General features: G+C 38.8%; 1 protein-coding gene across 4 annotated transcripts in view; it reads left to right on the top strand.

The window, feature by feature from the left end:
* lrfn2b (leucine rich repeat and fibronectin type III domain containing 2b) overlaps positions 1–7936 on the top strand; it is a 94693-nt gene extending 86757 nt beyond the window's left edge. For 3 of the 4 annotated variants that reach the window (XM_042777321.1, XM_042777323.1, XM_042777324.1), the window contains one exon: positions 4284–6704. In XM_042777321.1, coding sequence (XP_042633255.1) covers positions 4284–5262 — 979 coding nt within the window. In that variant the 3' untranslated portion in view covers positions 5263–6704. Of the gene's footprint in view, positions 1–4283; positions 6705–7610 lie in introns of those variants that run through there. The other variant, XM_042777325.1, reaches the window with a different exon arrangement.
* Positions 7937–12576: the final 4640 nt, after the last annotated feature.

Here is a 12576-nt window from a genome sequence, read left to right as displayed (position 1 = left end):
AAAAAAATGCGAGAAGGTTGAATCCATGCTTGACAAGCTCCTGTCTCAACATGTCTCAACATCTGTGAATCCATCCTAAAAAAGCTCCTGTCTCAACATGTCTCAACATCTGTTGTAAAGAAGAGGCCATGATTTCTTACATGGTCAATTTGGGTAACTTGGATAACATTTAAAATTTGTCTGTTTTTGTCTACCTTCCACCCTGCTGTCCACTTCCTCTCTGTCCATGTCTTCTTAGTTTCTATACCAATGCCCTGTACTCCACTCTACTTATCACTTCTCCCTCTCCTCTCTTCTTTTTCTAACATCCTCCTCTCTGCTCATCTCTTTCTACCTGTTCCACTCTTCTCTCTCTCGCTCTCTCTCATTACACTCCTTTCTCTACCCACTCCAAAGACTTTTACACTTATATACAGTATATATATATATATTCTTTTCCCCTTTATAGTCAAAGAAATTGTGATAAACGTGTAAACAATTAGAAACACTTTGTACTGTAGTGTGTGTTATTAGTTTGGGGCCAACTGAAAATATACCATGTGCATTTGATGATATGACAAATTACAGACTTTTGCTTGTTGTTTTTTGGACGAATGGTACATCAATGTCTGTGATTTGTGTATAACCATTTAAAGGAGCTACAATTGCTTTTTTCAGACAATTTAAAGTATTGGTTGGTTGTATCAACTATTGAGATAACTATTGAGTTTAGAGATAATTATTTGAGTTATTGATAAACAAGTACACTAACATTGGAAAAACTTCATGAGGGGTATGTTTGTTGGGCTTAGCGAAAATGATGACACACCAAATTTTTGTCCTAATTTGTGTAAAAAAAGTACATACATAAAATGTAATAAATCATATGTTGTGTGACAGATTGCCCTATAAGAGTACTATTATAAAACAAAAATATATATGGTAATATAGCTGCAAGCAGAGATATAGGGCCAAGCTCTGAAGAATAGCAATGGGAGTCTATGGCAGCCCAATGAAACGTTAGTAGGAAAATTATGAAATGTGGCATACTTGTGACATGAAGGCCAGTAATAGTGAAATTAACTTTGGGGTCCCGAAGGACCAACTCTATAGCACCACCACCAGCTCAAAAGTGGACTTTTCAAATAGTTATAACTTTTGAACCCTTTGTTCTAGAAAAATTAAGCTTAGTACACCTGATTACTCTCTTCATGCTGATCACATTCTATAGCCTACATTACGACTCCACCTAGGAAGCAGTCCTTAACGTCGATCATGGATCACATAAACCCACAACAACAAAAACATAGAACAACCATGACAAAAAAAGCAAAACATTAGATGTTGTGTTTTCCTCAGTGCATAACTGACACGTATTTTTTATATTTTTCAACTGTAAATGTTAGAAAGTCATGCAGATATATCCATTTTGCTGACAGGCTTGCGCGAGTGAATGAGTGCTAAAAAGATGGAACTCAACAGAATAATGGTGCAGTAATTCTAAATAAAATATGCATTCTGTTAAAATATTTGTTGTTGGACATTAAATGTGACACATGTAGAATTTTAATCCTACATATAAGTGTATTTGTAATGTAAGCTGTTTTAACTTTTAATTGTGTTTTAAATGCTTTAATGCTTTAAAGAGCAATTTTAGATGGTAAAGTTTTAATGTTCTACTAATAACCATAAAAGGTACAGCTGTCATAAAATCCGTGAGAAAGGCTGCGTGGCTAGAAACGGCTGATCAACTGAATGAGCATGTAGCAGCTGTTAAAATGTTTTTATACATCTTTTTTTAAAAGAAAAAAAAAGGTAATTACATTTTGGGACCCTTCAGGGCTTGGCCCCTAAATATACTGAAAAATATTTCCATATATGGCAAACTAGTGTTTATAGTTTTCAATATACTGCATAATTTGCATGGACCATGTATGGCTATAAATCAATACATGTACAAGCTATATAGCAATGAAAACAATGTTTCATGTAATAGCTAAATATGAAGAACTATTTAATATATGAAAAGCAGCCATTGCTTTTGTGTTATTCGGTATATTGTAATATATTATCAATATATCATTCTGTATATTTTCAAGAAGTTAATATGTTGATCACTCATATATAAGGAAATATATTTTCTTTGCATCAGGTTAGACGTCTGGGTCTGGAACAAGACCAAAACTGTAAAATCTAAATATAAAACACAGCAAAAATAAATGTTGAAAGCATGATGAAAAAATTAAGTTTTCATAACAGTTTTAATGTGGCCTTCAAAAAAAAACAAAAAGAAAAAGTTGTAATCTGTTAGTTTTAATTAAGAAATCAAGGAGAGGTAGGTACGTCACCTAAACCTTATCCAACCTCAAACTGTAAAAAGAAAAAGAAGAAGAAGTGAGGAGAAGAAGATGAGCTGAAAGGAGGAGAGCCCGGATCAGGGGCTTCATTTAATGAGCTAATGCTGACTGCTTACAGGAAATCTGAGATATATGGGTGTATTAAAGGACCTCACCCTGTGCACACGCCTCTAGTACAGTACATACTGACTACTGCAGCTCTCAGACACACACTGAACTGACTCTCATAGCTGCCTGTCTGTCACACGCATGTGGAGGTTTAGTTTATTGAAGTGACAGTAGATACAGTATATTCTTTAGGAGAGATATGACTCAGTTATGGACTGTAGCTCCTGTTGAAGTGTGTGTGTGTGTGTGTGTGTGTGTGTGTGTGTGTGTGTGTGTGTGTGTGTGTGTGTGTGTGTGTGTGTCACAGCAGTGATGCTCCATCCATAAACTCTTTATGGCAGCAGAAGAGCTTGTACCATGTTCCTTTCGCCGGCGACCCACAGATCTAACGTGTGCAGAAGTAAACACTTACCACACTCTTGACGTTCTTGCAGTGTTTTTACTTTCCTGTACTATGGTTTAAGATCATTTCTTTATTAATATATGTCTGTGATACTGGGTAGGCCATCTGCTCGTGGCAGCAGCACAGATGGGTAGAAATATAAAGCCAATTACTGTTGGCTGTCAGCTCAGCAGGGAAGAACTTAAGTGAAGTTCACATAAAAAATAAGAGCCATCCAGTCATGGTTAGTGGACAGGTAAGCAACACTTTTGGACATTTGACTACTAGCATAAAATCTTGTCCAGTTTGTACTGTAGCTTTTTCTCTGGAATAGTTGATACCAGGATAATAAGAATGACAAAAATCAGTCAAACAGTTGAAAAAAAAAAACTGTTCAACAGAATCAGATCAGAAAATTCTGAAGAAATTAGCAATAACATGTATAGAGTTTATGCATAGACTTTTAATGTCTGTGTGTTCAGAAGTAATTAATGCAGTAACTTATAGCAGAAGACACAGCACTGATTGTGGATGTCAAAATGTTTGATTGTTTGTTTGTTTTTAATGATTTTGAATATATAATTCATGCCTCTAATATTGGCAAATCCAGTAACTAGCTCTTTCCTAGAAACGTTTGTTGTATTAAGCCACTACCACAGCTACCATCAGACAGACTGTAATGGATCTCACTCAGACATTACCATCTCTGTTTGCAGTAAGCATCAGACAGCAGCAGTTTATGGGGAAAGAGCAAAAATAGTGCATTTTGGACTTTTGACGTCACACTGTACACGTCCCAAGTATGAACAAATGGTTGAAAACTAATCTCTTAACACTTCTGGCACATTTTAAAATCTGATATAAATTGGATTTCTTGCCATTTTGATTTGTAAAAATGTTGTCATGGTTTTTTTTCTTTTTACATATCTGTGATATCAGTTCTGATTTAAAGTAGTTTTTCGTAATTTAATAAGACACGTAAGTGCAAAATGCACTGTAGCATCTGCTGCTGTCTGAATTTTCATCCTCTCGTTCCCTGCTCTGCATAAAAAAGCATCTGCTAAATGAATAATGATTTGGAAATATCGTAATTACAAGTTCCGAGCACATGAATGAATGATCCCAATCCTATTCCTGGAGGCCCAACACTGCACACTTTGCATGTCTCCTTAATCAAACACACATGATTCAGGTCATCAGTTTATCAGTAGAGACCCCAAGAGCTGAATCGGGTGTGTGTTTAATTAAGGAGTCATGCAAAATCTGCAGTCTTGGGGACTCTAGGAACAGGGTTGAAAACTACTTCAATCTGAAATATGGTGGAAACACTAGTCTATAAAATATATAATCTAAATGTAAAGAAGTCTGCAGTGAATAATGCTAATAAGTGAACTTTCACAGTATCGATATTGATTCAGTATCATATAACTGATGAGTTTGTCATTGTGTGTTTGTAGGATGATTCCTCCCTCCAGTAAGGCCTTCCATATCACCAACCTGGTATCTGGGACTCTGTATGACCTGTGTGTGCTGGCCGTCTGGGACGACACCGCCACCACGCTCACTGCCACTAACGTGGTGGGCTGTGTGCAGTTCTACACCCGGGACGAGTACCCGCAGTGCCGGTCTCTGCACGGGCAGCTGTTGGGCGGCACCATGATCCTGGTGGTGGGCGGCGTGATCGTGGCCACGCTGCTGGTGTTTATTGTCATTCTGATGGTGCGCTACAAGGCAGGGGATGGCGGAGGGGGTGGTGAAACCCCTGTCAGCAAGCTGAGCAACGTCAGTGAAACATACTCTCAAACCAATGGAGGGAGGCCGGGGCAGAACGGAGTGCCTCTGCTGGCACCCAAGCTCAAGCCCAAAGTCACCATGCAGGACGAAGTGGTCGAATTCAAGTGTGGTTCGCTCCAGAGCAGCTTGTCCTCTTCCTCCTCCTCTTCCTCCTCAGGTTCAGCAGATCCCACTTCCTACAGTCCCAACAGTGCCCTCGCCAACATTTGGAGGTCCGCGCCTCCTAAGCCCCGCACCAACTTGGACCAGCTTCTAGGGGCCTTCACGTCGCTGGAGCTTCGGGACCAGACCAAGGAGCCGTGTGCGTCCGTAAGCCCGGTGAGCACAGCTGCTGCTTCGGCCCCAGTGGGCCCTACTGACAAGGAGCCTCTGTTGGGTCGGACGCTGGACTCACGGCTTAGCAAGCTGCTCATGTTGCCTCTGGACTCCAAACCCAAGAGGAGCCACTCGTTTGACATGGGTGACTTCACGATGTCCACGGCGCAGCAGCTGTGCTCGTACCCGCGCCGGATCAGCAGCATCTGGACTAAACGCAGCCTGTCAGTGAACGGCATGCTGCTGCAGTGCGATGAGGAAGGGGACAGCTGCGGGAGCAAAGGCACCACTGAGAGCTCCGAGTGGGTTATGGAGAGTACTGTATAGGGGCCGAAACGGACAGGAAGAGAGACAATATAAACTCCATCCTGCATGACTCTGAATATGTTTTTGATTAATTTTTTGTTGTTGTTGTTATTCACCTTGCCATATCCAGAACAGATGCAGCATTCAGGGGGTGAATTCACGAAATGGTTTCACCACACTAGATGCAGTTTTTCAGCACAAAAACCTGTCAAATCTTTCTGATGACCCTTGGTTTTCAGCATGAACAGTAGGCTCATTGTAGCTTGCACCTTATTCACACAATTTTCCTGCTGCAATTAAGCCCAAAGTATACTTTGGTTTTATCACATACACGAGGGTCCGGTACAGTGCGTGATGCAAATTTCATTACCGAAATAGTATCTGCATACTGTATGCACACCATCCGATTTTTTGTAACATTTTTGTGCATATTTGGACATATATCAGGTCGCACATGCACATTGAATTTGTTTTGCACCAATCAGTTGTTTCACAAGGTGGCAATGCTGGCCCTGTTTCACAGTAGAAAACAAAACTAAAGAGATGAAACAACAACAACAAAATAGTGGTCAACAATTAGCATTAACAATCATTTCTGTGAAGGGGTTATGAGATAGCAGCAACTTTAGTTTAAAAGAGTAAAAAGAAATTGTTATCAGTCATAACTTCTGGAGAAAAATAGAGCAGACACAGGACTAAGATGAAGCTTTGTAGAGCGCATGTGGCCACCGTCTGTGTTCATTCACACTGTCAAATACTTTCAAAGGCTACAGCTATATGCTAGCATACATGTAAAAAAAAATGAAGTATGCTTTGGGCTTTACGCTGCATCCTGATATTTATTCAGAAGAGATGGATTTCTGTTGAAGCAGTTATTCATCAGTTAAATAAGAGCATTATAACTGGCTGTATGCGGACACACGGTGCATTCGAGGGCCTTCTGTATTTCAAAGAGTTGATTCAGTTGTCTGGATCACAGTGGTGGACTGATGCTGTGCAGTCAAAGGGAAAGTTTGTCAGATCATGCTGGTCTGATGCATCCTAAAATTGACCCACAAGATGGGAAGCAGATTGTTGCCATTAAGTTACCAACACTGGGCTATTGACTATAGACACCTGCTGGTATAGACAGTTCATCACAGACTGTACCTGCTAGTTGGCTGTTGGCTGTAGTGTGTTCAAACACAACTTTAAAGCCCAGACAAGCATGACATGAGGCAACAACACAGCTGTCTTTAGTCACCGCTAGTGCTTTGATGTCGGTTTGGTGTATCACGGTCTTTACATGATCTGCATAATTCCTAAACCTGCGCAGGCGACTCGTCAGTGGTCACGACTCGTTCTTAGTGAATCCCCCAGTCTGCTGTGCTGACTCATTGGTGTGAGACATGTGTTTGTGTGTGTGTGTGTGTGTGTGTGTGTGTGTGTGATCTTTATTTTGTGTGTGTGTGTGTGTGTGTGTGTGTGTGTGTGTGTGTGATCCTTAATCCTAAATTTTGTAATAAACGTACAGGAACTGTGGGACAAACTGTTGTGCTGCTGCAGTTTTTCAAGGCTCTTAAGTTAATTCAAACACATCATGCAAAAAGAAACACATAATCATAAAGACTCTGTGAATATCTTTATGTGCAACACTGTTTATATGTGTAATGAATATAAAAATTTATATATTTTTATCTTGTTGGTCAAATGCTCCTCTTTCTTGATGAAAGAGAATTTCTGAAGCTTCATGGCATTTATCTCACTCTCTTCAAGTACTTGTTCATTCATTATTGAGAAATCATGTGTACAGTTTCAATGAATCCTCAGATATTTGAAGACGGCTGTTTACGTATGATGTTTTTCTATATTCCTGTATTTACAAAGGTGATGGAAAGACATGCGACAATAGTAATGAAAAACCTCTGTGTGAAAATATCATGAAATATGTCTATTTTGTTATTTTAAGTAACTTAATAATAAAAACCAAAAGGCTAGTTCAGTGCTTCTCATACAGGGGCTTTCAGGGGCCGTGGGGTGACTTAAAAATATTAAAATGAATAAATATTAATATATTCAAACAATCTAAATTAAAATGTTTTTAAAAAGCTGTATTTGCCTTTTCTGCCTCAATAACTATTATTTTTTATCAAAGAACATACAGTCTTTTGAATATTGTGTTGGACAATGGGGGGCTGTAGACTGAGAACCACTGGCCTAGTTCATCCAATCAAAGACATCTGAAAGAATCAATGTACATCACAGTATTGCTCTGGGCTCAGTGTTATTCATCCTGCTTCACACAGGTAGCATTCACACTGCAGAATGCGGTGTCACTCCTCTTCTGAGTGTTTCATCAGCTTCTGTTCAAACAGTTTGTTTATTAACAGGAATGACACCGCACTATACAGTCCAGTTCCCTCCTGAAGGATTCAGACAGTGACCGCTGCGTTTATATGGAGTTCAGGAGGATGCTGACACTCATCTGAGGTGCTGGAACATCACAGAAACAGAGGTCAGTGTCCCAATTCATTCACAGTTTTTAATATTTCTTTTTCTCCACTGTAGTTTCTTGCACCAGCCCTGTGGATCATCACCATCCCTTATGAAAAAGTTTATTTAAGTCTGCTATAAGTGTACTTCTTTTAAACTAAAAATAGGAAAGTATGCTTTTAGTTTACTTTTTATGTACTTCTCAGAAATGGGCTTTATGTACTCTCAGAAATATACTTAAAATGACATTTAAGTATACTTGACTTATACTTACAAAAAGTCTAAATATATTTGAGCTATACTTGTGCTCCTAGAATCTGTTTTCATTGTTATACAGTAGAGGGCGCTAGTACACATCTTCTGTACCGAATTTCCAAAAAAACAAAAAAAAAAAAAAAACACAAGTGAAGAAGAAAAAGAAACAACAGATACTAACACATGTAATCTAACAGATCATCTGACATGAAACAGCATCAAAACTGTAACGTTTATGGAATAAAATGTCGACTGATGAAGAGGTAATAATTACAGTCAAGCTTTGGGGTGTTGATCGACTCCATCTACGTTTTCATTGTCATTCTGAATCCAATTCATAGTCTTTTTTTCAGCTTTTTGTTCAAAATTTTATTTCTTTATTTTTTTCTTTTTTTTTTATGAAACTTACCCACATTAAAGTGTTTAAAAAAGAAAGCTAGAATAAAATGTTTTTGTTTACAAACAGATACCCTGTTCTTTCTTTGAATGTTTTGTATGTTCAGATATTCATATAACAAAAATATATACAAATTAAAACCTAAATACGGACATAGTAGTATTTAAAGTATGATTAAAAGTATGAGTATACTTGCAGTATAAAACTACTAGAGTTTACTGAGAGTATACTTCAAAGTGTACAAAGTATTTAATTAGTAAACTGTCAGCATACCTATAAGTTCACTTTTAGTATAATTGCAGTACAGACTACAAACAAAGAGGTAATTTATACTCAAAGTTTACTACTGTTATACTTAAAGTACATTTATATACTAGAAAGTGGGCCAATTTAGTCCCAAGGAGTATTGAAACAGTACACTTACAAGTATACTACTGCCACAGACACGCCAGGCTCCAACACTATCCAATCACAGCACACTCCCTCACCAGAATACTGAGCACACACACCTGCACCTCATCAGCACCTTAATTAACTGGCACAAAAAAGACACTCACACACACAGCCACTGTCCGGTCTCGTTTGCAACTAGGACTTACCTACATGCTGACTTCAAGGACTACCAGTGTTATACTTACCTGTCTCCAGCGATCCTAAGTTACCTCCTGTGTTCTTCGTGTGTGTGTATGTGTCATCATCCTCCTACATCTCAACTTCTCCACTGCCACTTGGATCTTCACTCTGCCAAAAGACAAAGGACAGTATCATCATTCTTTCAATTATCATTCACGATTGCCTCATCAGTTTGACTCATCTATGTTCACTATTCCCTCTGCTTGTGTCAATAAACAACCTTACCTGTGATCTCCCGTCTCCGACCTGTCTGTACTGTAACAACTACTAGAACACTGATATTTGTATACTTGCTACACCTACTTAAAAATATACTTGAACTTTACTGAAGTGTACTTAATAAAATCAACTTGAAGTATACTACTTTTTGGTAAGGGCATGTATTCACCGGACAAGATCGATCACACGCTGTAACATGAGTCTGCATTACTGAAACTAAAACCTGAAACAAAAACGACTGCATAGAAATGTATCCACTAAAGTGACACTCAAGCAGCCCACTAATGATAATGAAGCCAGTGTTTAGCAACTGAAATGAAAATAGTAAGATTTTGAAAATGGTACATAGTAAAATACAGTTTTTGCCTGTTGCTTGAACACTATAGACACATGCTTAAACCAAAGTAACATAACTTGAAGTTGTTGTTACTATACCTTAAACACAGTGTAACCTTACCTTAAACAAAAGCGCTGCTTTGCACTTTAGTTGCAATTCTGTAACACACTTGCTCCTTTCTGCAACACACTTGCTCCTAGACAATACACACTATTTCATACATAAGACACTAGTCAAAATTTCAAATCTCAGGGTACCATTGGGAAAACACATCTATTCAAAATACAACACACATTGGTTAATTGAAAAGACGTTGACACACCTGAAAACACTTCCTTACAAAACTGAACACCAATCAGTCAGCTACAAAAAGGTCTCAGTTAAGCCATTTTGAGAACTTTCCAAGCATGGAGGCAGGGAGAGCTAGAGACAGAGACAGAGACAGAGAGAGAGAGAGAGGAGGACGTGGTCGAAGAGGCCACGCAAGGACCATTATTTTGGATGACATAAGAGCAACTTTGGTGGACCATGTCATAAACCATGAGGGAAGCTGGGCAGAGAGTCCATCCTAATCTAAGCCGTTACACAGTTCATCCATAATAAGGACATTCCGACTGGAAAACAGGTACTGTATGTCTTCAACTCTCTACTCTACTCAGACTGTATCTAGAGTATTTACAGTACTGTACCATATCACGTTACTGTATCACATGTATTGTATTCCAGGGTGGCTAATGCTGCTTTTCCAACAAAAGTGGTAGTTTTGTGAAAGATAACATGTTGAGATGCTTCAGAACTGTGTATGGTAAATACAGTGAAGTTCAGTATACACAGTACTGTAAAAAAGAAGCAAACGAGAACAATTTGTGGTTGCATTTTTCTACAGAATGGCTAGAAGACCTACCTACGCCAACGCCTGTTCACCCAACGGCAGGAACTTGCCATAGTGAACCTAGTCAGAGCAAACAATGCAATCCGTCTCCACCAGCTACAGCAACAAAAACTTGCAGATAAGCAAGTATTCAACAACATAAATCGAGTAAGCATTACAACTATCAGATGCATCTTGGTAAAGCACAACATGACCATGAAGCAATTGTACAGGGTCCCATTTAAGAGGAACAGTGTCAGGGTCAAAGAACTTCAACATGAATATGTACAGGTAAGTGTTTCAGTCCTTTACATTTACAATAAAGAATGGGTCCAGTAACAGATGAATATGTACCACTGGATTAGTACCACATAGATACATTCAGAAAGCTACATGGGTACCTGTGTGGTGGGTCGGGTCGGTTCTGTATGTGTAGTAGTGTAAGTGTGTGCTTTGAGTAAAGCCATCCACAATATGTATTTTTTGTTGCAGAGAATCTTGGACATGGATGGAGCTGCATGAATGTATTTACATTGACGAAGCTGGATTCAACCTTAGCAAAAACAGATTACGGGGACGTAATATAATTGGCCAAAGGGCAATTTTGCATGTTAGGGGCAGCGTGGGGGAAATATCACATTGTGTGCTGCCATAAGTCTTCGAGGCCTACTGCACCATCATGCCAAACTGGGTCCCTATAATGCACAACACATCACATTTCTCGATGCACTTCATGATGCAGTTGGACAGGATGGACCAGAGAAGCCCAGGTTTGTTGTTGTCTGGGATGATGTTGGTTTCTATCGGGTTGCCCTGGTCCAGAACTGGTTCACCAACCATGATCACTTTGAAGTTCTGTACTTGCCCCCTTACTCGCCATTTCTAAATCCTACAGAGGATTTTTTTTTCCGCTTGGAGATGGCGCATATATGACCACCAACCACATGCCCGTACGCCTCTTCTGCAGGCAATGGAACAGGCCTGCGGAGACACTGAGGTGAGGTCTATCCAGGGATGGATTCGACACACAAGGGGATATTTTCCCCGATGCTTAGCGAGAGAAGACATTGCTTGTGATGTTGATGAGATCCTGTGGCCAGACCCCAACAGACGGCAGGATCTGTAATACCACCCACGCACAACTGTGTTTTTCTGTGTTTACAGAAGTGTATTGTTTTTATTTTTGATTTAACTGAATTTACTGTACTGTAAAATATACTAATGTAATGATTTTGAAATCAGTATTTAATTTTTTGGCTGTTGTGAAAACATGCCCTCTGTGGAACTGAATAAAAACATTGAAAACAAAAGACTGCGGTGTTTTATATAAAGTAGACTAGTGTGTTGCTGCTGATCTGAAAGTGTATTCATATGATGCAAGTGTATATCATTTTGTAATCGGAGCGACATTTTGACAAAGGATTGTAAGGTTTTGATAGCAGAGTTTAAATTCAACATAGATGTGAATGGTTTATTTCCCAGTGTTGTGTCTTGTGTGCTTGTGTGTAAAGTTTTGACACAATAATCAAAAATAATCATTAAAACATATATTTATCAGATTTATTTATTTACTTTTCCTGAAAATAAAAATTAATATTCATATCTGTGTGTGTGGAGCACACATTTAGGTGAATCATTCCTAAAACAAGCACACATAAAAATTCCTAAAATTCATGTGTGTGTGTGTGTGAGGGAGAGAGAGTTCTGGTATGTATGGTTTTATGTGGACCAAATGTCCCCACCAGTATGTTAATACCAGTACATTTTATTTTAGGTCCACATGAGGAAAAGCTTATAAATCATACAGAATGGAGTTTTGAGATCTAAAAATAGCTGTAGTTTTGTGTGAGGGTGGGTTTATGTGTAGGGTTGGGGTAAAGGGATAGAAATAATGCTTGTACAGTAGAAAAATCTGTATGGAATGAACCCCCACACACACAATTATTTTTTTTTAATCTGTTTGTGTGTCTGTGTGTGTGTGTGTGTGTGTGTGTGCAGGCGTGCTACATTAGCATAAACTACATATTATAATTATTATTATTATTATTATTATTATTATTATTGTTACGTAGCCACTGATTCTATCACTGGAATGAGGCATATGTAGAAAAGAAAGTGGTTCAAACTGGCTCATGTTCTATCTCCTGTGTG

Source organism: Cyprinus carpio, chromosome A20 (assembly GCF_018340385.1).
Source record: "Cyprinus carpio isolate SPL01 chromosome A20, ASM1834038v1, whole genome shotgun sequence".
Taxonomy (NCBI): Eukaryota; Metazoa; Chordata; class Actinopteri; order Cypriniformes; family Cyprinidae; genus Cyprinus; species Cyprinus carpio.
This window is presented reverse-complemented; position numbering and strand designations above follow the sequence as displayed.